Source organism: Protomyctophum parallelum (assembly GCF_964188405.1).
Source record: "Protomyctophum parallelum genome assembly, chromosome: 13".
Taxonomy (NCBI): domain Eukaryota; kingdom Metazoa; phylum Chordata; class Actinopteri; order Myctophiformes; family Myctophidae; genus Protomyctophum; species Protomyctophum parallelum.
The window spans coordinates 22,358,634-22,381,817 of NC_139708.1; the positions used below are offsets into that span (position 1 = coordinate 22,358,634).

At 44.3% G+C, this 23,184-nt stretch overlaps 1 protein-coding gene across 1 annotated transcript in view; it reads left to right on the plus strand.

Moving 5' to 3' along the window:
* Positions 1 to 379: 379 nt before the first annotated feature.
* Positions 380 to 23,184, plus strand: part of cacng2a (calcium channel, voltage-dependent, gamma subunit 2a) — a gene marked incomplete at its 5' end in the record, with an annotated part of 87,522 nt that continues 64,717 nt past the window's right edge. Inside the window, one exon of the mRNA XM_083780657.1 lies at positions 380 to 605. Within this exon, the coding sequence (XP_083636783.1) occupies positions 380 to 605 (226 nt within the window). The remainder of the gene's footprint in view (positions 606 to 23,184) is intronic.

Below are 23,184 nucleotides of genomic sequence, written 5' to 3' on the forward strand. Positions count from 1 at the left end.
AGCTGTCAAGAGTAGGCTTACCAAGTAGCCAGGTAGGTTTGGTCTGCAGCTGAAGGCATACTACTATAGGCCTAGTGCTTTTAAAGACTGTTAGCCTAATATATATATAGCCTACCTGAAGTTCTGTCTTTTGGCGAACCACAGCAATCCAACAGGGAGGAGAGACATACTGCGTCTTCCTCCCCAAACCACCCTGTAATATAAAACCCATTTCTCTTTAATTGGTCATCACCCAAACGCAATCATAAGGTTCCTACCGCATCCTCCTACTTCCCCCTCCTTTCGATCAAATATATCCCATTTTTTAAATTTGGTTTGGTCCCGTAAATTTTCAAATATTTATTTCCTGTATATCAAGAGGAAAGGGGGTCCCCCTTTCATGGAATGCGGAAACATGGGCCTGTTTGACCGCGGAGTTCAAATGCTGTTGACCACAGTGGGCGCCTTTGCAGCCTTCAGTCTCATGACCATTGCGGTCGGCACGGACTACTGGCTGTACTCGCGCGGTACTTGCAAGTCCAAGTCCACCAACGAGAACGAGACCAGTAAGAAGAACGAGGAGGTGATGACCCATTCAGGCTTGTGGAGAACATGTTGCTTGGAAGGTAAGCATGTGTCATGCTCTGTTGTACACACACTAGTAGAGGTGCACCGATCGATTTTCACTCCAAATGACTCGATCAGTGATCGGCAATCAGATATATAGTATAATATCGTTTTGCGTCTTTGGGACAGGCCTAAACATTCCACCCTTCCTCCCCCCACACACTGCAGGGACAGTTTTGACGTGGGTTTTGACATAATTTTGGAAATATTCAAATTTCCCCCAAGAGCGGTATATTGGCCGATCGTGAGAAAAACAATCGGTGATCGGGATCGGTCCCAAAACACCTCTACACACTAGTCACCTATATCTTCCCTTTACTACGATGCCCACAACTTAAATTCCCCAGATGGTAACATTGTTTCTGCATTTAAACACAAAACCACTTTGCTTCAGCGCCTTTTTCCCAATTAAGAAGCACTGCAGCATGAAAGGCCCTTATTTCGCACTGTCAATGTTCTGGCCCAATTAATAGGCCTGAGCGGGTGTACAAGAGCGCAACTCCTTGGATATGTGCCACGTAAACATTCTCGATCGATGTTGTCTCCCCTTTCGGTGATGCCTTCTTTTGGTTTTGATTTCAAACAGTGAATTGTGTGAGATCATCACCAGGCTCATGCACAACTGCTGCGTGCATGCATACCCACGCTATGGTGCCAGAGGGGGGGAAAACCGTTCTGCACATTTACAAACATATTATACAAGGTCAAGGTTTCGGTCAGCACCTTCGTCAGGGTTGCCAGCGAAAAAACATGGAATTAGATTTGGCCATTCCCAGCCTGATCCCTCTCTGTGATGATGGGCGAGGGAGCGAGTGAGGGCTGTCGGGGCTCTTTACAGTGCTTGTCATGGCACCTTTGACCTATAGCTGTGCTCAGAGTTTTCTATAAGGTGTCAAAGTACACGAACACTTCCTGTGTGCAGGTTCAAGATGACCTCACATGTCTGTCTTGTCAAACAGAGGCGGCTTGTCTCGTGACATGCATCCAGTGCAGGCGTTGGGTGCTGACTCGGAGTGCGGCGCTGTAACCTTCTGATGTCATGGAGCGTTACAAATGTGCTCATCTTCTTCTAGCTATGAGGTTCTATGAGTGGTCATGGTGTCGGACTCTGAGCTGGCTTGAGGCCTCCAGTCAAGATAATAATGTACTGCAAGACATAAAAAATTACTGCATTAAAATGCACTGACAGCACCAGTAACAGTAAAGGCCTATTCATACTCCAGTCGTAGGTGATAAGGTGACTGGTTAGTAATAACAGAGAGATGTGCTACATAGGGTGAGTGGTGAGTGGCTTACCACCGCGGCGTGACGTCATGTCCTAGTTTTCGGTTGGTCACCTTATCACCTAAAACTGGAGTTTGAATAGGCCTTAAGAATGCCCTCTATGATTTCTCATGACAGGTGTGGTGATGTGTGGTCTTTGAAACTTCTCATAGTTGTCGGTCCTGGCCATGTGGTCCATTAGACCATTACTGTAACATCAGGTCATTTGTCAGTCTTGACCAGCATTGAACTGGCTTTGAATCTTGAGCATAGGGATAGAGAGCAGCTGCTAAAGGTTTGCTCAAGGTTCCCCTGTCAGCCCTCCAGGTCTAAACTCTTCAAGGTTAAAGGAACAGAGAGGAGAGGCATCGTCCATCTGCCACACTGAAATTAATGGCACTGGGAGCAGCTTACCTGGCAAGTGTGAGACAAATGATAGAGACTTGACTTTTATATGACGATAGATTGTCCATCGACGTTGCAATGACTTTTAAATGACGCATGACACATGCAATGGATTTCCTATTGAATGGCATTGTGTCATTACTGACATAACATAACATAGAATGTGCCCCATTCATTTCACTAGTGTACAATATATACAGTACTGTACAGTATGTGAATTGGTTGCTACTGTCTGCAGTTACTATTTATACATAGAGGATGGATAATATGTTCATTTTAACTATGACTTGTATGTGTGGCTTGTATCTTCGCAAAAACATTATTTAGTAACTGGGAAACAAAAGTGCCCAGACAGAGTCCAGACCACCTGAAAACATCATCTGGTGAATTGTTAATCCGCGCCACAGTGTTTCATCTGAGTAGACACAACAGGCCTCTTCTTCCTTTGGATCCATGAAACTACAGCACAGAGTACGTAATATTGTGTGCCACAGCATACATACTGTACAGTGTAGCTCAATTAATACAAAGTGCCAGAATGACTCACATTTTGTCTCCCCTTAACTGAGGGGTTATTGGTAATCAGGCAGCTAGCAAGCAAGGCTGCAAACGGTTGAAGCACTCCCTCTGTCCTTAATGCAAACGAAAACACAAAGTGTGATTTGCTGTAACCCTGGCAGTGACGGCCCACACACACACAGCTTAAAGTGGACACGGGTGGGCGAGGGTTTCTGTTCATGCCGTCAGCAGCACCCAGAGCAGAACCTGTGTTAAAGTGAAAGGGGGTTTCCCACACTATGTTCCTCACCACCCCAACTCTGCTTTGCTCACTGCTAGTCGGAGACACCCAGAAGCCTCACTCCAGGAAATAGGGCCGCCATGGAAACAAGTCCCCACGGCTGTATTGTGTTATCCTTTTAGCCCACGTGTTTTACCGTACGTCTGTGCTGTTTAAATGTTAGTATTATTCAATCAATCAATCAAAAAATAGTGCGTGTGCGACTGTGCGCGTGTGTGTGTATGTGTGCACACCAGGGGGGCCGTGAAGCCAATAGTGTCTGAAGCCAGTAGGAAATCCTGACTTCCTGAAAGTTCATAATAGCCTGTTGTGGCGCTGTCATTGGGCCCAAAAAAACCCCATAGCTCCATAGAGGACTGTATTACCTTAATAAACATGGTCAATGGTCATGAATACTTTCTGCTTCCAGTCACTAGTTTAGTCTCATTTCTCATGTCATAATATTATTTTTGGAAAATTATGGTCCCATTTATTAAAAAAAAATGACCATAAAGTCGAGTATGTTCTGAGAGGCGTGGCTACCGTTGCAGTCTATGATCGGGACCACTGACGCGACGGACAGATTCCTGGAAACGCTCTCCTCCGCGTCAGTCAGCCGCGGGGGTGGAGCTTCTTTTCCATCCACCAGCTGTCTAAAAAGCCGGAATGACATTGCGCGTCAGCTTCTTCTGTCCACGGCTGTGCGCTAAGGTGTAGCTGCGCTGACTGTGTGTGTGAGAGAGAGAGAGTCAGACTAGCTTATTCTTTAAGCCTCATATTGTCACTATAGATCACAAAATACTGATGTCAACACTTTTGTTAGTAAGGAAAGGTAATAATGCCTCAATTTCAATGCGGGGACTGGGGAGTTTAATGGCTTACCAAGTTCTTAAATAGTACTAATAAGTACTATGTATATATAGGATGTATATCTTGTATTTAAACAACCTCATACAGTATTAAAGATAGAGTGCCACAATTTTTGTATTTTTCCAGTTTTTCATGTGTCTATGAGGTGACAGTACTTCATTAGACACCCTGGAGTTGTTTTTATGTGCAATGGTGTAATAACTTTGTATTTAGGGTTTCTTCCTGGAGGCTGAACCCTTGACAGTCAAACGGGCCAATGAAGTAAACAGTAATATAGTGACACCACACTATCAGCCCCTCCCCTAACCCCTCCCCCTTTATCATACAACTACAGCTGTGGGTGCTGTGGGCTTCAGTTCAGGTGGATCACCACCCACCAGGCAATCCAGGCATACTTAATGAACTGGTGGGCGTGTCTACATAAAAGCATGATTTTAACAAATACTGTACACTTTTTGGAAAAAGTTCTTCCCCCTTATATTGTAATAATACCTGATGATCATGTTTTAGGGTGGAAAAAAATGGTGGCACTCCATCTTTAAAGTAAAGTACAAGTGGCAGAAAAATCACTTACACAAAACTAGTAGATTATAATAATAGATTTGCACATGTCTTTGCACTACCTCTAGCATGTCTTATAATAAATGCTATAAAGTTCACAGCTACATAAGCGTGGGATTAATTTGTCATATCTCACACAGCTGCCTTCAGAACATAAATATTCATAGTGATGCGCTTTTCTTTAATACGGTCAAACTGCATGCTTTCTTTTTTGTATTTCCTCTAACTTGAAGACACAGACATTGTCAGTCAATACTGTTCTCCAAAGTCAGTTTTTTGACATACCCCAGAAAGTGCTATATAATTACTTATAAAAGGTCCATTGGCCCAGTTTAGGATACATTAGCTTCAGTAAAAAGTTCTCCAGGGACAGATTGTACAGTATGTCCCGAGGCTTGAAGTGTTCTAATAAAACACTAGATCATGTACGCATATTGGAAGCCAGTGTATACCTGCACACATTACTGTACCAGTTCATTGGTAACCTTGCGTCACCAGGCTTGCCACCTCGGAGGAAAGCCTAGTCAATCGGGAGCGGATGATATCGCTACGTCGTCAATCGTCATGTTGTAGTATTGTTTTGTAGTCATCAGGCAGGAACAATCATCTGGAACTTCATTTCCCTCAAACCGGAAGAACAACAATAAAAGCTCTCGTAGCCTGCGGCTTTTATTGAGAAAAATCGGTTTGATGGAAAAGGAAGTTCCGGGTGATTGTTCCTGCCTGATGACTATACAAAACAATAGCGATATCATCTGCTCCCAACCGGATCATAAATCCGAAAAGGAATGCTGCAACCCATATGATGGTGAACTTTGTAGCACAGAGAGTGGAATGACTATGAGGAAGTCTACTGTATAGTCCTATGTAAAAGCTTTCATAAAACCAACAAAGAACACTGGACATAAAATCAACAAAGCCTCTCAGATGAACGGTGAAACGTTTACAACATTTCAATTGTATGTCCAGCAAGCATACTTTCTTTTTCTTGCTCTCCTTTTTTTCATTATTATTTTCTTTTTTACAAATCTTTTTATTGATTTGCAGACAATAAAACAACAGTTGTGACGGACGGCGGTTCTGTTCAAGTGAGTTGTTCCACTGCGTACTTTGTTTTTAATAAAGCTGTTAGAATGGGCCAGGTGTTTCACCATGCAGGTGCTTTGGGCTGGCGAGGCATGAGCGACGGTGCACTTCGTTCGGTAAACATGTGCGTTGCTGATGTATGGGGCCCTGGAGGCCGCCTCTCCTCTCCGCCGTACGTCCTGTCTGGGACGTTAGCGAGAGCAGCCGCCGCCGCCGCCTCCCCGAGCTCGCAGCCAGGTGTAACATGCTGCACTCGCTGCTAATCTGTGGCATTCATCTTCATTACAGTGCCGCCCTCTGGCTCCAAAATGGCTATAGTATGATAGAAAGAGAGAGGGGGCGGCCAAGGTATAATAGAGCGGTGATTCTTCTCAGCCATGTTCATGTCAAGGACCCCCAAATTGATATGATATGATTCAAGATTATTCTAAACTAGACCGGTGCCCGGCTGGAGAGCGCCGAGTCGGTAACGATGGAAGTTGGAGATCCATGCCCCACCCGGATATGCAATACCCGTTGTCAGAGTACCCGTTCCACTCACCTGTCTGTGTCCCTTTTATGCCCATATATGGAGATTTCTGTATCTGTCTCTCTGTGTCCCTTTATTCCTATATATTATGGAGTTCTGTGTCAGGCATGCCCAAATATGAAGTGTTGTGATGTCAGAACAAGCCAGCTCCATATAGAGATATACCGGGCACTGCACTCCCTGTGGGGGGGGGTTCACTGGTTGCCAGTGGGTTAACCCCGTCAAGCAACCCTGGGGGTCCCTGGACCCAACTTTGAGAACCACTCAACAGTTCTGCGTAACCCACGTTCCCCGCTATTTAATCCAATATTCTACGCTGCCGAGATTGTTTTATCACCTTTAGAGCATACGCTGAAGTATTTGCAGCTTTCAACCACGAAAGTCCGGCAAAAAATGGTCCGTTGGTTTGTTATGATCAGATGCACCAGCAGCCATGACAACGCGAAACTAAACCACAGTGCACAGCATGTTGTAGTCTAAACAAATGGCCCGTCCACTTGCATTGGGCTCAATTTCCCAGAAGCCCTAGCAGCCCAGAGGATGACTTGATTTCCGGTTTCGTCATCATTATGCGACGGCCTCGTCACCAGGTCCGGGACAAATCCGTTGTTTCTTTTTAATTATTTTAAAAACGGCGAATTAAACGCATTAAACAAATAGCGGGTTTAGCGTGTTACGTGCGGTGGAACCCTGGATTAAACAATGTAAAGCCCTGAAAGTGTTAGAGAATTGGACGCTGACACTGACAAAACAGTCCTTTTGTTTAATATTTCTTATCAGGCCTGAGACAAAATATCTACTAAGATACATAATTCACCTCAGTGTTTGATCTGAGAAGGCATGAACGGTGGTTAATAATAGATGGAGAACATGTGTTTTCCTCTCTCCTTCAAGGCCGTACTGTAGGTACAGTAAGACCCTGTAAGATTATGTTGAAACTTTGTCATAGAAAAGTATAGTGTGGAGATTGAGCTTGTTGTTGTTGCCTTGTTTTAGGTCTTGAGTTATACGTAGTTGTGCGTCGGTTATCAACTTATCACGCTTGTAGATACCTGATCTACAATTTCACAGCACTTCGCACTGCGGTGTGTGGTGGTGAGCTTGTTGATCGGCCATTTTTGGTGCATGTCACCTGTACACAACTAAGTTTAAACCAGTAAGACGCCCTGAAAACTACAGGTCGCTGAAACTACAGGTCTGGGAATGCCCATATATGGACTCTTTTTAATCAAAGTTTTTGGGCCAGGTAGGGCGTAACATTTGTGCTACCTAGTAAGACCAGGCGGGGCATCGGGCCAGCCCAGTTAGGGCCCAGATAGGGCCCAAGTAGGGCCAGGCCTTCATTTTCAGGACTGTTGAGAACTCTAGTTTTCGCCGGCTGCCGGACGCGGCTGCGCTAATAACTTTTGGGCGGGCCCTCTAGAGTTTTAATGGACAGGTATCAGTCAAAAGGGAGACATCGAAGAGGAAGGACATGTGGGGAGGGATCAACATATGGAATGTCAGAACAGGTCAGCTCCAAATATGGAGATCTAAGGGTTTGAGGTTTGAGGTCAGATGTAGAGTTGCTGGCCGCAGATCTAGGTGACGATCCAGTCTTCTCCATGGATGGCTATCCAGGGTTTGATGAGGTCGGTGTCGTGATCTTCATATACAGAGACGGCCATATATGGAGCGTGTCACGGGGCGTGACGGACTGACGGCCATATATGCTGGTGTGACGGACGGACTGACTTACAGGTTTTGCAGATTTTCATAGTAATCTGCGATCGTAATGACAGTTCCTCTCTACTCCCACTGTGATCTAATCTAACGCATTGGTTCCCAAACACTGGGTCGGGGTCCCCTCTACTCCCACTGTGATCTAATCTAACGCATTGGTTCCCAAACACTGGGTCGGGGTCCCTTTGTGGGTCACAGACAAACTAGATGTATTTATTTAATTATTTTGCCATTTTATCATGAATTAGTGAGGACCAATTATATGAAGATAAGTTGATCAGTGGTGAAGTGGTCCTTTAAGAAGCATAGTGTAAATAGCTGCGTTGTGTGCTTGTAGATCTGCTATTTTCACTGTTGGGTCCCGGCCGGGCAAACGTCTAATTTCTCTGTTGGGTCTCGACCTGAAAAGTCTGGGAACCACTGCTCTAACACGCTTCACTACTGGCAGGAGATGATGTGATTTCACAGTCGTAGGACAATCTACATTTTTGAGGCACTTGTCCTTTGGACAAGTATACATTTCCCATTCACTTGTCCGGGCACAAAAGTCACTTGTCCGGAGCACGAGCACACAAATATATTTTAATTCAAATAACTGTAAGTTGGTTTTACTTGGTGGATACATATAAATATTGAATATTAGATGAATATTCTAATAGCCCTAAATTAGAATGTCTATAAGATCGTTTCATGTATTCCAAATACACAGCCATAGATCGGTCCTATAGATCGGTTAGCAGAGTGACCTCGTCGGCATTTAAACTTGTAGCACTGCATGTGCAGTTTGTGCACCCATGCACACAATAATTAATTCCTAAGACTTTGAGTCGTTTTGGGGACTATTTTCACTACTATTTGGACTATTTGGTAACAGAGTAATCTAACAAGTTAGTTTGCAATTAAGAGTAATCCGTTACCTAGTTACCTTTTCCAAAAACAATTGCGTTTTACTATTTACATTTAAAACCTATATTTCCCTGTTTTTTCTGTTGCCACAAAGGAAAACGGATCCATCTGACACATTTTGCGCTGTTTCCTGAATGAATGAGCTCTTTGTCTGTGTCAACAGAACTTACAGAAGTTGTGTCACAGTGTTACACGGACATCAGTGACCCATTATGCTTTGCAGTCTGTGGTGATTGCGTAATGATTCTAATCAGAATCATTACAGGATTCAATAGGTCACCACTTGTGGTGTGACACAGCAGACACACACGGCTTTCTTTGTTTACATTCCGTTGTCAACACGTGTGCAGTGCTGACAACGACAAAGATTGACAAACACATGGGAGAAGACTAATAGTTTATTCTTATGAAGGCTGGGGAAGTATTCACACTATTTTTGGATTAATTGGGGAAAGGAGGAGATCAACTTCAATGTATTCTCGCGTTACCAGACTGTTGCCTCCACATCATACAGTCTGGGCCAACGGAAGAGATCTCATGAGTAAGTGATAAAGCGGAAGTGGAGCCTCCTCGCCACTTCTGTTTCGTCTTTACAGTTGCACACATTTATCCAAATATAAATAGAAAACATCTAAGCATATATAGCTTGCTGCTTAGCAGAAAAGGAGAAAAAAAAAAGCTCTAAAGATATTTAAAAATATATTTTCGTGAACGGAAATGGCAGCTTCCGTTACTCAGCTCATGGGGGCTATAGTTCCACTCGCTAGAGTTTCAGGAAAACAGATAAAGATTACATTTAACACAAATAACCAATAAAATGCAATATACAAATGTACATGCACAAACTGAACTCACTTTCAATGACGCATAACCAAGGCCTGGGCCTCCAGGACAGAGGGCTCTCAGGTGGTGGAGTTGTTGTTGTTGCTGCTGCTGACAAACAATGACTACATGGAAAGGCACTCAGGCTGTATATATATAGCTGGCCACTGATTGAGGTGTGAGTGAGAGCAGGTGAGATTACTGATTGGAGATTACAGCAGGAAGTGGGTGGGTCCAATCCATTAGTAGGCCAGGGGGAGGGATGACTCTTTTCTACACCAGGCGTATTGTTTACCTGACCACCAGTGGTTATCAGACTGGTGTCAGGGGACTCCCAAGGGTCTGTGGAGGGGTTCGATCCAGGGGGTCCCCAGCAAAATGTGTTACCATGGCTATATAAATAAATAGCAGAAGTACAAGCTGACGTAGAAGGCGATAGCTCTCTGTTATTATTTAAAAAAATGTTTCCTAATCGGTCCGAATGTGTCTGTCAACATTGCACATCGCAACACGTTTCGATGTACTGTACATCTGCTATTAAACATGCCCAAAATTTATGGTTTATGGTAGCCTCGGAAACCCAGACGTTTTATTTAGGTTTATGGTGATTAACTCTGAGATCAATGTACAGTGTTCGTAACATTTGTACGATGACTGTTTTATTTATTTGTTTGTTTGTTTGTGGGATGTTTACTGTGTGTGTGTGTGTGTGTGTCTCTATCACATGCTTTGCAAACAGCATGCATTTAGAAAAGGAAATGAAATGATGAATATTGTGAATGTATGCGAAAGCAAACACATCCCACGTGTGTGTGTGTGTGTGTGTGTGTGTGTGTGTGTGTGTGTGTGTGTGTGTGTGTGTGTGTGTGTGTGTGTGTGTGTGTGTGTGTGTGTGTGTGTGTGTGTGTGTGTGTGTGTACGTATGCAAGAATACACACACACACACACACACACACACACACACAGGGTGTATAAATATACTGTATGTAGTGCATAGTATGTGATTACTCCTACATGTGTTTGCGAATGCATGGGTGCCATGATGCACACCACAATGATACGCCCACGTGCTTATACATAAAGTCATGAGGCACATCATGGTTTATAATATTCCCTGCATGGTGACTGACTGTCAGAGACCGAGGGAGGCCATACCATGGTGTGGTAGCCATTTTAGATGTCAAACCACCATGCGTCTGTTATATGATGAGTTGCTGTAACATTGCCAAATGCCCATCCTGCAATAGTTATGCCTATATACTCGACGTGAAAGATACGCAAGACATGAAAGACTGTCGATTTGTTCTCGCCCTCGGGGAAAATCATTGTTATAATTTGAAAACCTTTGTAAAAAGAGCTTATAAGTCGTTGCAACACATGATTTCACTGGCCTACATGTGGAGAAGATCAGTGTCCAGAGCTACTGTGCCCCTGCAGCAGAATTGAACAGGATTAGTCTCATAGTACAATCAGATAACGATTACGCAGGCTGGAGTGCGCCCACCCGGGATAATGTCCTGACCCTACAGGGGCATTACACTGTATTATGACACCAATCCACTGTACACACACCCAGCTGCATGGATTTACAGGCAGACGGTCTATTGAACAGAACTCCAGTCCGGCATGCATGATGGGACGCACTGTGTTCATGGCTGCTCACTTCAACTGAACCGTCTGGCACCGCAGTATCTCTCTGATCTCATGAATCTCGAGGTCACAAAGAAGGCACGTTTAAAGACCAGAGGTGACCGCCAGCCTTTTCTGTCATATAGCCCGCAAACTGTGGAATGACCTCCCCTTCCATGTAACAAACTGCCCCCCCCCCCCCCCCCCCCCACCATCGAGACTTTTAAATCTCGCCTTGAGACCCACCTTCACGACATGGCTTTTAATTCCGTTTGAGAGTTTCTGTGGGTTTTTATTTGGCTTTGTTGTTATTGTTAAGTGTTCTTTTTGTTCGCCTCGCTGTAGTTTCTGTGTTTTAGCTTTACAGTGCATTTCGCTTTTTAACTTTCTGTAAAGCACTTTGTGTAAACCTCGAGTTGTGAAACACGCTATATAAATAAAGTGGATTGGAACTTGTCTGAAATAGACCCTGGACGGTTTTGTTGTTGAAAACCCTGGACGGTATCACGTCACCACCGTCTCTGGACCACTTCTTCCACCTGTCTGTAAAGTGATTGGTAGGCTATAGTGCGTCGCATGGCGCTGTCACCTTCCCCAGCGATGGATGGGATTCATTTTGGCCCAACCTGCCTTTCATTGGCGCTCCGCTGAGACTGCACTGCAGACGGTCACAGCTGTCCACGAGTGTTTTATTGGTCTCCACCACCTTGCCCTCTCTATTGCCCACTAAAGCCAAATTACAGGCCAGTCTTTACTGGATTATAGGCTGTATAGGAGTCGAGTCTGAGAATGCCATTGTGCTACTGTTCAGATTGTAATTGTGCAGTTACAAAGATGAACATCACCTGACTGGTTTATTTATTTTTTATTATATCAGCATAGAGGGGGTTGTTGTTAATGGTACAATGCAGCCTCCAGGTATATAAAATGCACTTCCTGTTGGGCAGCTCAAGGGGAAACCTCAATCCATAATGTTATACCAACATAATCTATGCTCTAACTGCTTTATTGACTCATTATAATTTTTTTCTTCTTAGTTTTTCTCTCTAAATATATAGAGTTGCCAATTTGTTATGCCAATTCCCGAATTCCCCACACATTTCTGTGTAGTCTAGTCAATTCAATTCAATTCAAAGGGCTTTATTGGCATGAGAAAACATACGTTTACATTGCCAAAGCAGAACAATACAACAATACAGCAATACAATCAAAACGAAAATGATGTACATTTGAAGGTCAGAATCTTCAAATTCTATGTACCAAGGTCACTCGGTGCAGGTATAGTGCAGGAATATACACAATAATTAGTCTTTAGGGTGGTTGTGTTCCATTTGATATCCTTCTCCTATCACAGCAACTCACAAATCTCGCTGCTGTGTTTGCACATTGTTGTACTTCGCCCAGCAGATATGGGAGTTTTTTGTCATTGGTCATGTTTTCAAAATCTCTGTGTGTGGTTATAATCTGTGGGAAGTATGTGTCTCTGATGTCTTGGTACAATGGACAGATGGTTAGGAAGTGTAGCTCGGTTTCCACTTCATTTTGTGTGCAGTGGGTGCATAGTCTGTCTTCTCTCGGGATACAGGTCTGCCTATGCCGGCCTTTCTCGATCGCGAGACTGTGCTCACTGAGTCTGTACCTAGTTAAGATTTTTCTTTGTTTTGGGTCGGTCACGGTGCTCAGGTATTCTGCCACTGTGTATTCTCTGTTTAGGGCCAGATAGCATTCTAGTTTACTCTGCTTTTGTGTTGCTTCTTTCCAATGTGTCATATAGTTTTCCTTTTGCCGTTTTATAATTTGGTTTAGTCCAATGGGTTTTCTATCTCGTGGCTCTGTTTGTGTTTGTGCCCGGAGTTCCAGGGCCAGATGGCTGAGGGGGCATCTCTTTAGAGTTTCACTGTGTGTGAGTGCCTTGTTATGGAGTGCATCTATAGTCACTGCTGCCTGTACTTCCTCACCTGCCATGCAGCGAGGAGCCCCCACCAGGAGGATGTAGCTCCTATGCCACTAAAATATGGAACGCCCAACCAACAGCCGGAAATGTGAATCCCTAGACTCCTTCAAAACCACTCTCAAAGAGCACTTACGGGCGGCTGCAAAAAAGTTAAAGTCCAAACAAGGTTCAATCCATCCATTTCTTTTCATAGAAGTGTATATTTGTATGTCTTTGTGTGGGCGTGACTGGAACTATATGCGCCGCTCAAGCACCCTGCATGTCTCATGATTTGCTTTAGATAACCAGGTTTTATTTAGGTCAGTGTTACTAACCTTTTGTCCTTGGAGCAACCCCCACCTTACAGTACATCTGACAAAAGCTGAGACTTCCCACACGGGCACGCACGCTGCATGCACACTGAGGCCTAGAGTGTTTAGAGTGTCCGCCCTGGGAGGTCGGGGTTCGATCCCCGGCCTGTTCATATCAAAGACTCTAAAAATGGGACCCAGTGCCTCCCTGCTTGGCACTCAGCATCTAGGTGGTAAGTCCCTGCGACATACTATAGCGTTATGTCCAGGGGGTGTACTGTACTTGTACATCATATCCAGAGGGTGTACTTGTAGGCCTACATCATGCTATACCTCACGCTATACAGAAACAGGACATAATATAGGCTCCTGCCCCATGGGCCTCGTGGCTTGGCAAGGCTTACTTACTTCACAGTGATGTTACTACATGTGGGGTTATGTTCAAGTTACAAGTTAGGATAATAAATTCTGCATGACAAGTTGGACTGACATCACATCGAGAACACACAGGCAGAGAAGTGGATCAAAGCAAGTTATGAGTCTGTCTAGATCTGTTATTTTCAGCATGGGACTGCCAGGGACGGGCAGCGTCGCACAGTGGACTATAAATGAAGCATAAACGTGCCTTTTGGTTTAGCCGTACTATATGAAGGGGCATACGGTGCTGCGTGCTGTGGCTCTGCTCAGCGTGACTGTGACGTGTGCTGGACGGGGGAGGAGGGGGCGATGGCACGGTAATTGGTTTACCGTATGATTAATGGCTCCGATGGCTTTGATTGATGGGCAGACACGTTGTAAACTTTGGTGGCGCTCTAACCATAAACGCTGCCACCCCTTATGCCTGCGCGCAGACGTATACTGAAGACGCCCTGCATCCAGAGAGAGAGAGAGAGAGAGAGAGAGGGCCCAGGCCGTAAATTAAGAAGTAGGAAAAAAATGTGTCAACGATAAGACAAGTGTCAGAGAGAGGACAGCATCTAAGTCACCATGTAATAATTATCCCCGACGACCTCTGACACTTAATCATCACCGCAGCTCGCACATGCGTATTGTGCGTGTGCGTGTGTGTGTGTGTGTGTGTATTGGTGTGTGATTGTAGCACTAGCCTTGATTTACACACGTTATTTTTAACCGCAGGCAGTACTGTTGGTGGTGGTGGTGGTGGGGGGGGGGGGGGTGTCTATCTTTATCCTACATGACCAGAGAACAAATCAATACAGCACATACGCATTCTGTGTGATACGATTGAATGGAGCGAGCCCCACACACACAGAGAGAGAGAGAGAGAGAGAGAGAGATTGGACCACATGGAGTGAAATGCAGGCCACTTGACCTCAGCAGTACACGTATACGTCTGGCTTCCACGAGCACCCGTCAAAACACAGTGAATATCTCTCCTGTTGGCAGTGGTGTGATGAAGTCACCGAGTACTGTACTTATGTTATGTACAATTTTGAGGTATTAGTACTTTACTTGAGTATTTCCAAATTTCCAATACTTTTACTTCTGTACACTATAAATCTCGGGATCCAAATATTGTACTTTTACTTCAGCACATTTATTTGAAAACTTGAGTTACTTTGTAGATTTTGATTATTATTACAGAATATACATTAACCACTACAGCCCTACATTTCATTCATTTGAAAATAGCTCATCTACAAGCTCGCGATGCGACGCATTGTGTGCTTGTAGAGCTGCTATTTTCAAAAATATTTTTAAACTCTTTTTCGTACTTTAAGTACATTTTGATGCCAATACTTTGGTACTTTTACCCAAGTAAATGTTTAATTCCGGACTTAACAGAGTATTTCTACACGGCAGTATTGATACTTTCACTTAAGTAAAACAATTGAGTATACTTTTTCCACCACTGCCTGTTGGTGACAATATTGCCCACAGACAATCCTAGATGTGAATAGTGTCCCCAAAGGCAGCAATGACTTTAAATGTACAGTACTGTGTACCGTATGTTGGTGGTAACCTGACTCCACCAGATGGTGGCAGTAGTGAGTTCACTACTCCTACCTCCATCTTGTCTCTCTCGGACAGAGACGAGGTACCCGAACCAATCAGCGGCAGCTAGAGGCGGGATCAGCATGAGACTGATGACGTATTGAAGCATACGTCATACGCATGTATGTAAACACAACCTAACAGGACTACAACTCAAATTGTAGTCCTTTGTATTGTAGTATATGGCGGTATTATGGCAGTAGCAGATTTCCCCCCCGCTGAATCGGGTTCATCGTCTCTGCTTGAGAGAGACCAGATGGAGGTAGGAGGAGGAGGGAACTTGTGAACTCAATACTGCCGCAATCTGGCGGAGTCAGGTTATGTTGGCGGACCAATCAATGCAAGCAGTCTCGGCTTTCTTTTGGTATTTGCTCTTACCTATACAGCATGCCATTTATCAAGCAGAAATGTTGCCATGCAGGCAAACAGTTCAAACTGGTTTAGCTCATTATCCTCTTTTATTTGTTTGCTCTCGGTAATGATTAATTCCTAGTCCTACTTCATCATACAACAGTGTCACTCACCAACAATTAAACAGTTGATTTGCGTTCACGGACCAAGTGTGGTCCCCTTACAAATGTAAAGTTTCCATGTTAAAGTGGCCCGAATAACCACTCGATTTTCAGTGAGATTGCACTCTGATTACATAGAATTGATCCCTCTACAATGAAAGTGTAATTACCACCAAGCCAATCTCTGATTCCATCACGGCAGTGCTTTTCTCTGTTCCACTTCACCGGCCATATCCTTAAGCTGTGGAAACATCCCAAAGAGACCCCGTATAGTAAATGATAATTAACTGCAGATACAATCCATTCATTTTAAGGAGGTGCGATTCACTCCTTTTTTCCCCCCTGCAATAGCAAGGAAGAAAGTACGGCAATCTGCCTTTTGATTAATTGGTGGTGTCCGTGGCGCAGTTCATTTGCAATCTATTACACCGTATTTGCTTTGTGTCAGAATGCAGCCCAAACATACTGCATCATCTCAGAGAGTGTGTGTGCGTGTGTGTGTGTGTGTGTGTGTGTGTGTGTGTGTGTGTGTGTGTGTGTGTGTGTGTGTGTGTGTGTGTGTGTGTGTGTGTGTGTGTGCGTGCGTGTCTGCGTGTCTGCGTGTGCGTCTGTGTGTCTGTGCGCGTGCAGCGTGTGTGTGTGTGTGTGTGTGTGTGTGTTGGGGGGGGGGGGGGAGTTAGGAGTCTGTCTGCTTCCTTACCCAGCTGTGCCATAGAAAGGGCCTGCATGTGCGCCCACCCACCCTATAGCTCCACCTGCATCCCACAACAAAGCCCTGATCCTTGTGCAGGTTGTATAATTATAGGCCTGTAAGTTAACGAGAGTGTAAAATGAAACCAAATGTTGGTTTCATTGTTACGCTCTCAAGAGTTACATTATTGTTTAACGTCGGCATTCATTAATTTACAAGACATCTACACAATTAGAGAATGTAGAAGAATTGTTATTTTGATCAACGTTTGCCAAAAGCATGGAATTGTGGACAAACTCCAACGACAACAAAATATTTAGGGATGCACGATTAATCAGTAACATAATCGGAATGTGCCAAATCGGCCATAAAAATGCCATATCGGTATCGGAATGGTCTCAAAATAATACAGATTATTATTTTCGGTTTTCACCAGCAATTTTTTTATTAAAAAAGTAATAATGTACATTTAATTTGTGTACCATTAACAGGCTTTGGGCTAAGCTCATATGGCATAGGCTTGTTTCCATTGTGGTCCTCTGTATAATATCGGAATCAGATATGACCCAGCAAATAATCGGAGATCGGATATCGGTCATAATTTCATAATCGTGCACCCCTAAAAATATTCTTTCGATTTGGGTCTGCAGAGGCTAAATGTCATCAAATGGCGGTCCGTGGCTCAAATGCTGAATGAAAAAAGGTCCTTTGATGTGAAAAAGGTTGAAAACCACCGAGTTAACGGACAGAGATGTTGTGAATTCAGTCTGTTTGTTGCCCAGCAGCAGGCCTGTAAGTTAGCGGACAGAGATGTTCCCACCTCTGCAAAGCCCTCTTAGCACCTGGCGGGGGAGGTGTCGACCGCTCCGCCCCTCTGTCCAGAAGGCAGGGCGATGCCAAACCAAACAGCCCTCAGGCAGTGTCTGGCCTGTACTTCCAGTGGTGGAGACTAGTAACATTTACTTAAGTACACTTTTGTGGGTTTTGTGCTTTACCTGAGCATTTCCAATTTCCAATACTTTTACTTCTACTCCACTGCATTTCAGAGGCAAATATTTAACTTTTTTTTTTACAGTAACCACTTCAGCCCTATACTGTACATTTGAAATTAGCCGAAGATTCTTATACATTTGAAAACTATAATTGGGACATTCTGTATACAATTACAATTAGTACTTTTACTTTTGGTACTTTGAGTACATTTTGATACCAATACTTTTGTACTTTTACTCAAGTACATTTTGAGTTCCGGACTTTCACTTGTAACGGAGTATTGCTACATTGCAAGTATTGATACTTTTTCTTAAGTAAAACATGCAAGTATACCTTTATATACGTCTAAGGGCCGATTCATACTCCTATTTTAGAGCCGAATAAAAGACGGTTCGGCGCTGTAGAGCCTACAATGTGACGTAATTTGAGGTTCGGGGGGGGTACCGTCCTAAAGTCTGCTTTACGGTGCTACTGAAAATCTCTGACAATAGGAGTATGAATCGTCCCTTAGCGCGTGGCCTGCATGCAGCCACAGTGGAGGACAGTGTGGCTCTGGGGCCAGAGCCCCATGCAGCCACAGTGGAGGACAGTGTGAGGCTCTGGGGCCAGAGCCCCATGCAGCCACAGTGGAGGACAGTGTGAGGCTCTGGGGCCAGAGCCCCATGCAGCCACAGTGGAGGACAGTGTGAGGCTCTGGGGCCAGAGCCCCATGCAGCCACAGTGGAGGACAGTGTGAGGCTCTGGGGCCAGAGCCCCATGCAGCCACAGTGGAGGACAGTGTGTGGCTTTGGGGCCAGAGCCCCATGCAGCCACAGTGGAGGACAGTGTGTTCATGGCTCTGGGGCCAGAGCCCCATGCAGCCACAGTGGAGGACAGTGTGTGGCTCTGGGGCCAGAGCCCCATGCAGCCACAGTGGAGGACAGTGTGAGGCTCTGGGGGCAGAGCCTCATGTAGCCACAGTGGAGGACAGTGTGTGTTTCTGGGGCCAGAGCCCCATGCAGCCACAGTGGAGGACAGTGCAACGCACGGGTCTATAAGCAACAGCAGCCGGGCAGACATTGAGTATGACAGATGGAGGAGCAAAGCACAGGGCAGGTACAGAGGGCAAGGGGGAGGGACAGAGGCTGCATAATGTACATACAGGCAATCTGGGACGATCAAGGTGATCCAGGCCAGATGGCAGGAAAGAAAACACGATACTGTAGGCGCATGGTACGTACCTGTGTTTAAAGTGCATCCATGACCAGTCTGTTATGTTTAGATATCAGGATTCATTCCCGTCTCGAATGCAGTATGATCGATTTGTTGTCCCTTGCAACGACGCGAGCAGACCAGACACAGCTCTGTAATTTGAGACACAGGTTTTTAAAGGGATTGATTTTTTTTCCCCTTCTATCACGTATACACGATGAGCTTCCAGTGTAGTGCAGACAGAATAAGTGACAGGGTTTGAGCTGAACTTCCTACTCACCTATGCCTTTTATCTCCGTTTACCTACAGCAGTGGTTCCCAAAATAGGGTCCCAAATTATTGACCCAATGTTGGCTAAACTTCACAGGCCCGTTACTAATATCCCTCTTCATGATAAAATGGGACTTTGACATGGAATGGAACAATGGAACAAACCCACTCATGCGCTCGTTTGGCTTATATCACAGCAATACAGTCATTTACTCAGTGAGTGAGGACGAAATATAAACATACTGTCCCGTAAAAGCAATAAGCTGTACAATTAAATCCAAACTCAAAGCAAATTGAGGCAATACTGCAAGTTCCAAACTGAAACGGTTACTTAATACTACACACATTAGCCTAATAAAGCCAGATTTTAAACCACACATTAAGCATAAAGTAAGTAGAAAAAAACATAACCGACCATTGGCGTCTTTGGGGGTAGAGCTCTTGGGTAGACCTTCAGCTTGCTTGTTTGATAGTTGTTTGACAGCCACCACCGACCGGCCTTTAACAGGTGCTCAATCAGGCAAATGATCACCAGCAGCCATCTTGCAGCTGATGCACTCTGGGAGATGTAGTTGTCTGAGGTCTGAGGGGTCTTGTAGAAGATTCATGCTCCATTTATGAGTTTTAACCATAGACTGTAAAAAGGTTTTAACTCAACAGTACCGTAGGTTAAGTTTAGGGATGCAATATTTAATTAAACTAATTCATTTAATCAAAAATAAAACAATATTCAATTGTTGATAATTTAACAAGACAACTGTTTAGTATAATTGGATATTATTTTGTAACCTGACGCTGCCAGATGAGGGCGGTATTGGGTAACCATGTTCCCCAACACAGCACTCATCTGGGATCTCTCAGGCAGTTGAGCTGACAAAAATCCGTTCCGTACCGGACCAATCAGCGTGAGCTAAGGGCGGGATATGTGCGAAACCGGATGTGAAACTATATAGACACGTCAATATGATTGGTTGTGTTTGCACGCCCACACGGTGATAGACAGACGGTCCCATCAAATCATCTACCAAGTATCTTGAAAAAAAGGAACAGCCCCGTCATCGAATTTGCTTCCGCGATCCCAGATCCCAATAAGCTGTGAAACAAATTTGTGTAGCAAGCTTCTTGGATCTGGCAGCGTCAGGTTAATTATTTTGGGCATGTCATGTCAAGTATAACAAATTCAAAAACTCTCAAAAATAATTCAAATAGCAGATCCTCAAGCAGACCTCTGACATCATCATGCCAAAGACTATACCACGCGCTGTGATTGGCCAGTAGCCACTTTGAGTGGCAGACCCTGTGGTTGGCCAGTAGCCACTTTGAGTGGCAGATCCTGTGGTTGGCCAGTAGCCACTTTGAGTGGCAAATCCCAAAACATGATTTACCATTCTGTGCCTATCGACGTAACTCCAACGGCACTGAGTCGCTGACTCTCTGCGCTGCCTCTCGTGGTTCAAGTTCGCTTGAGCATCTTACACGGTTGTTGTTTCACGTTGTTGTAATATATATATATACTTTTCTTTTACGTTATCTTACTTTTCTGCCAGTTATTTGGAATTCGGGGCCCACTTGCAATATCCTCATGGCCTTACTAGTGGGGTGAGAAGGGTGAGAACAGGTCCTTGGGTGGCCATGTGGATACAGGTCAGGGACCTGTCCTACAGTAATGTCTGCCTGCTGGCATGTCTATCTCTGGAGACATCAGGGCTGCCTGCATGTCACTGTGATGCTGTTCAGATGGTTCCATGTTTACCGCACCCCAGAATGAGTATTTACTGCTGTCGGCAATGCTGGCACAGTATTGGCACAATAATGTCACGGCAAATGGTGTTGTTGGGAAAACACACATTTGTACTGAGACTGTATCCGTCAAAGGAGACCACTGAAATGTGCTTTGGTCCAGAAAGATAATGGCAATGAAAAATACAAAATAAAAGATTAGATTATTTCAGTAATTGACATTATTGGAGGTAATGACAACGAGGTCAATCTAAAAACTGTGGAGGTCTGATATAATTTAGGTTCTATTGATATTTGCGATTAGTGATATTGTTACAAATGAATAAACTGTAGCTTACGAGGTCAAAATGGGTATTTTTATATTAAATGCTGAATGTAACTAACTGAAGGGGAGTTAGACATTTATTTTATTCTGCATTGTTTGTTGTATCAGTCTTATGCCAAGCTGAAGCATTTTGATAGAGTGAATCCTGGGGTTAATCTGAAGGATGATGATTTAATAGGTTTCCTACAGGAAATGATGTAAACCCAGTGTCTAAGAATGGCTGACACTCGATTATTCATGTCTGTGGAGGTATGTGCTATGACTCTAATGCTCAGACAAAGCATCAGGCAATATGCTGACGAAGCAGCTGATTTTCCCCAAGATAAAAAGACAATGCAACTTGCACTCCAATCTCCAGATCAGAGTGAATCAGGGAATTCGTCAAAATGAACTTGCCACTGTTATCGTCACCGCATATTGATGTAGCGGTAGATAAGGTGTTGCCAAGTCCATTGAGGAAGATGATGCAATTTCCAATCCAGCATAAAGCTTTTGGCCTCCTACTCTACTTGAGAGTGCGTGCGTGCGTGCGTGCGTGCGTGCAGTATTGTTTTTTTTTCAGACAGTGTACCATCATTATTACCTGCGCGACATGCGCACGCCGCACGTATATGGTCACACGTGGTCAATGGATGAAATGATTAGCAGATGGTATATGCTTTTTTTTTAACCCCAAAACCTCGGCATGCCATACTACGTACATATATAATGTATAAAGGTAGACTACACAACTGGCAGTAAAAGGAACAACATATTGTTTTCATATAGGGAGCGTAGCTTCCCTTTCCAGATCGCTTTCCAGGACAGGGAGTCTCTCATGATCGTAGCAACTTGCATAGAGCCTGCTCTGCTGAGACACGCACACACAAACGCACATGTACACGCACGCACGCACGCACATACACACACGCACACATGCGCACACACACACACACACACACACACACACACACACACACACACACACACACACACACACACACACACACACACACATACACACACACACACACACACACACACACACGCACAGACTTTGGCAATTGAGTGCAGACTTGGTGTTGATGACCTTACCCACACGTGCGCACATATCCGTCCAGTGACACATGGACTGGAGCCATGATGCAGCCCGGCAGTGGTTTGACCTCACCGTGAGCCTTACAGCTGTGAATCTAGATTAGCCTTTGTATGTATGTGTCATGTGTGTCACGCCATTACATCACCACCACTGTGATGCAAGCTCTGCTGGGCCTGTCTTTGTGACGACTCCATAAACAACTTGTGAAGATGAATCTTTTATTCACCCACTGTGTTCCGCTGCGTGCCACCTGCTCCACGGGCACAGCAGCAGCCAGCACACAGCTGTACAGTACAATGTGTGTCTCGCACAACAAACACGTTTGGACTCATTGGCCTGGCCCGGGGCCCAGTGTGGATAGTAACTATAAGTACATGCACTGCATGTGCTTAAGTACAATTAGGCTATTTGAAAATATCTAATCTACAAGCTCACAACAGCATCTGTATGCTATTTTCAAAAGATTTGTACATACAGTACAGCATTGAACTTGTGAAATCGGCAATTCTACATAATGTACCATGCATGTAATTAAAATATACTTATTGTTTTGCTACTGCAATGTCTTCACACTGTAACAAATGTGCTAATCAAGAATGCACCAATTGTACCAATATTCACCCTTCTTGCCCTTTACTTTAAAGTCATCTGTTTTGTCATTATGTACGCTTAGCACCTGCGCCACCATGTCACCAAGACAAACTCCTGCCCATTTACAAATAGTCAAAAAAGTGTCTGAATATCTATTGCACTTCGCGACCACCAAAGTGGAAAGTATTGCGTCAAAACAGACATTTGCATTTTGGCTTAAATCACTGTGCATATTTAATGTCTTAAATTAAATGTGAATTTTAGCTCACAACGTGATTTTCTCTTTTCAACTTAATGTAGGTCATAATCTCCTCCGTCAGCTGTCAAAGATGTGCATGTAAAATGGAGAGACACGC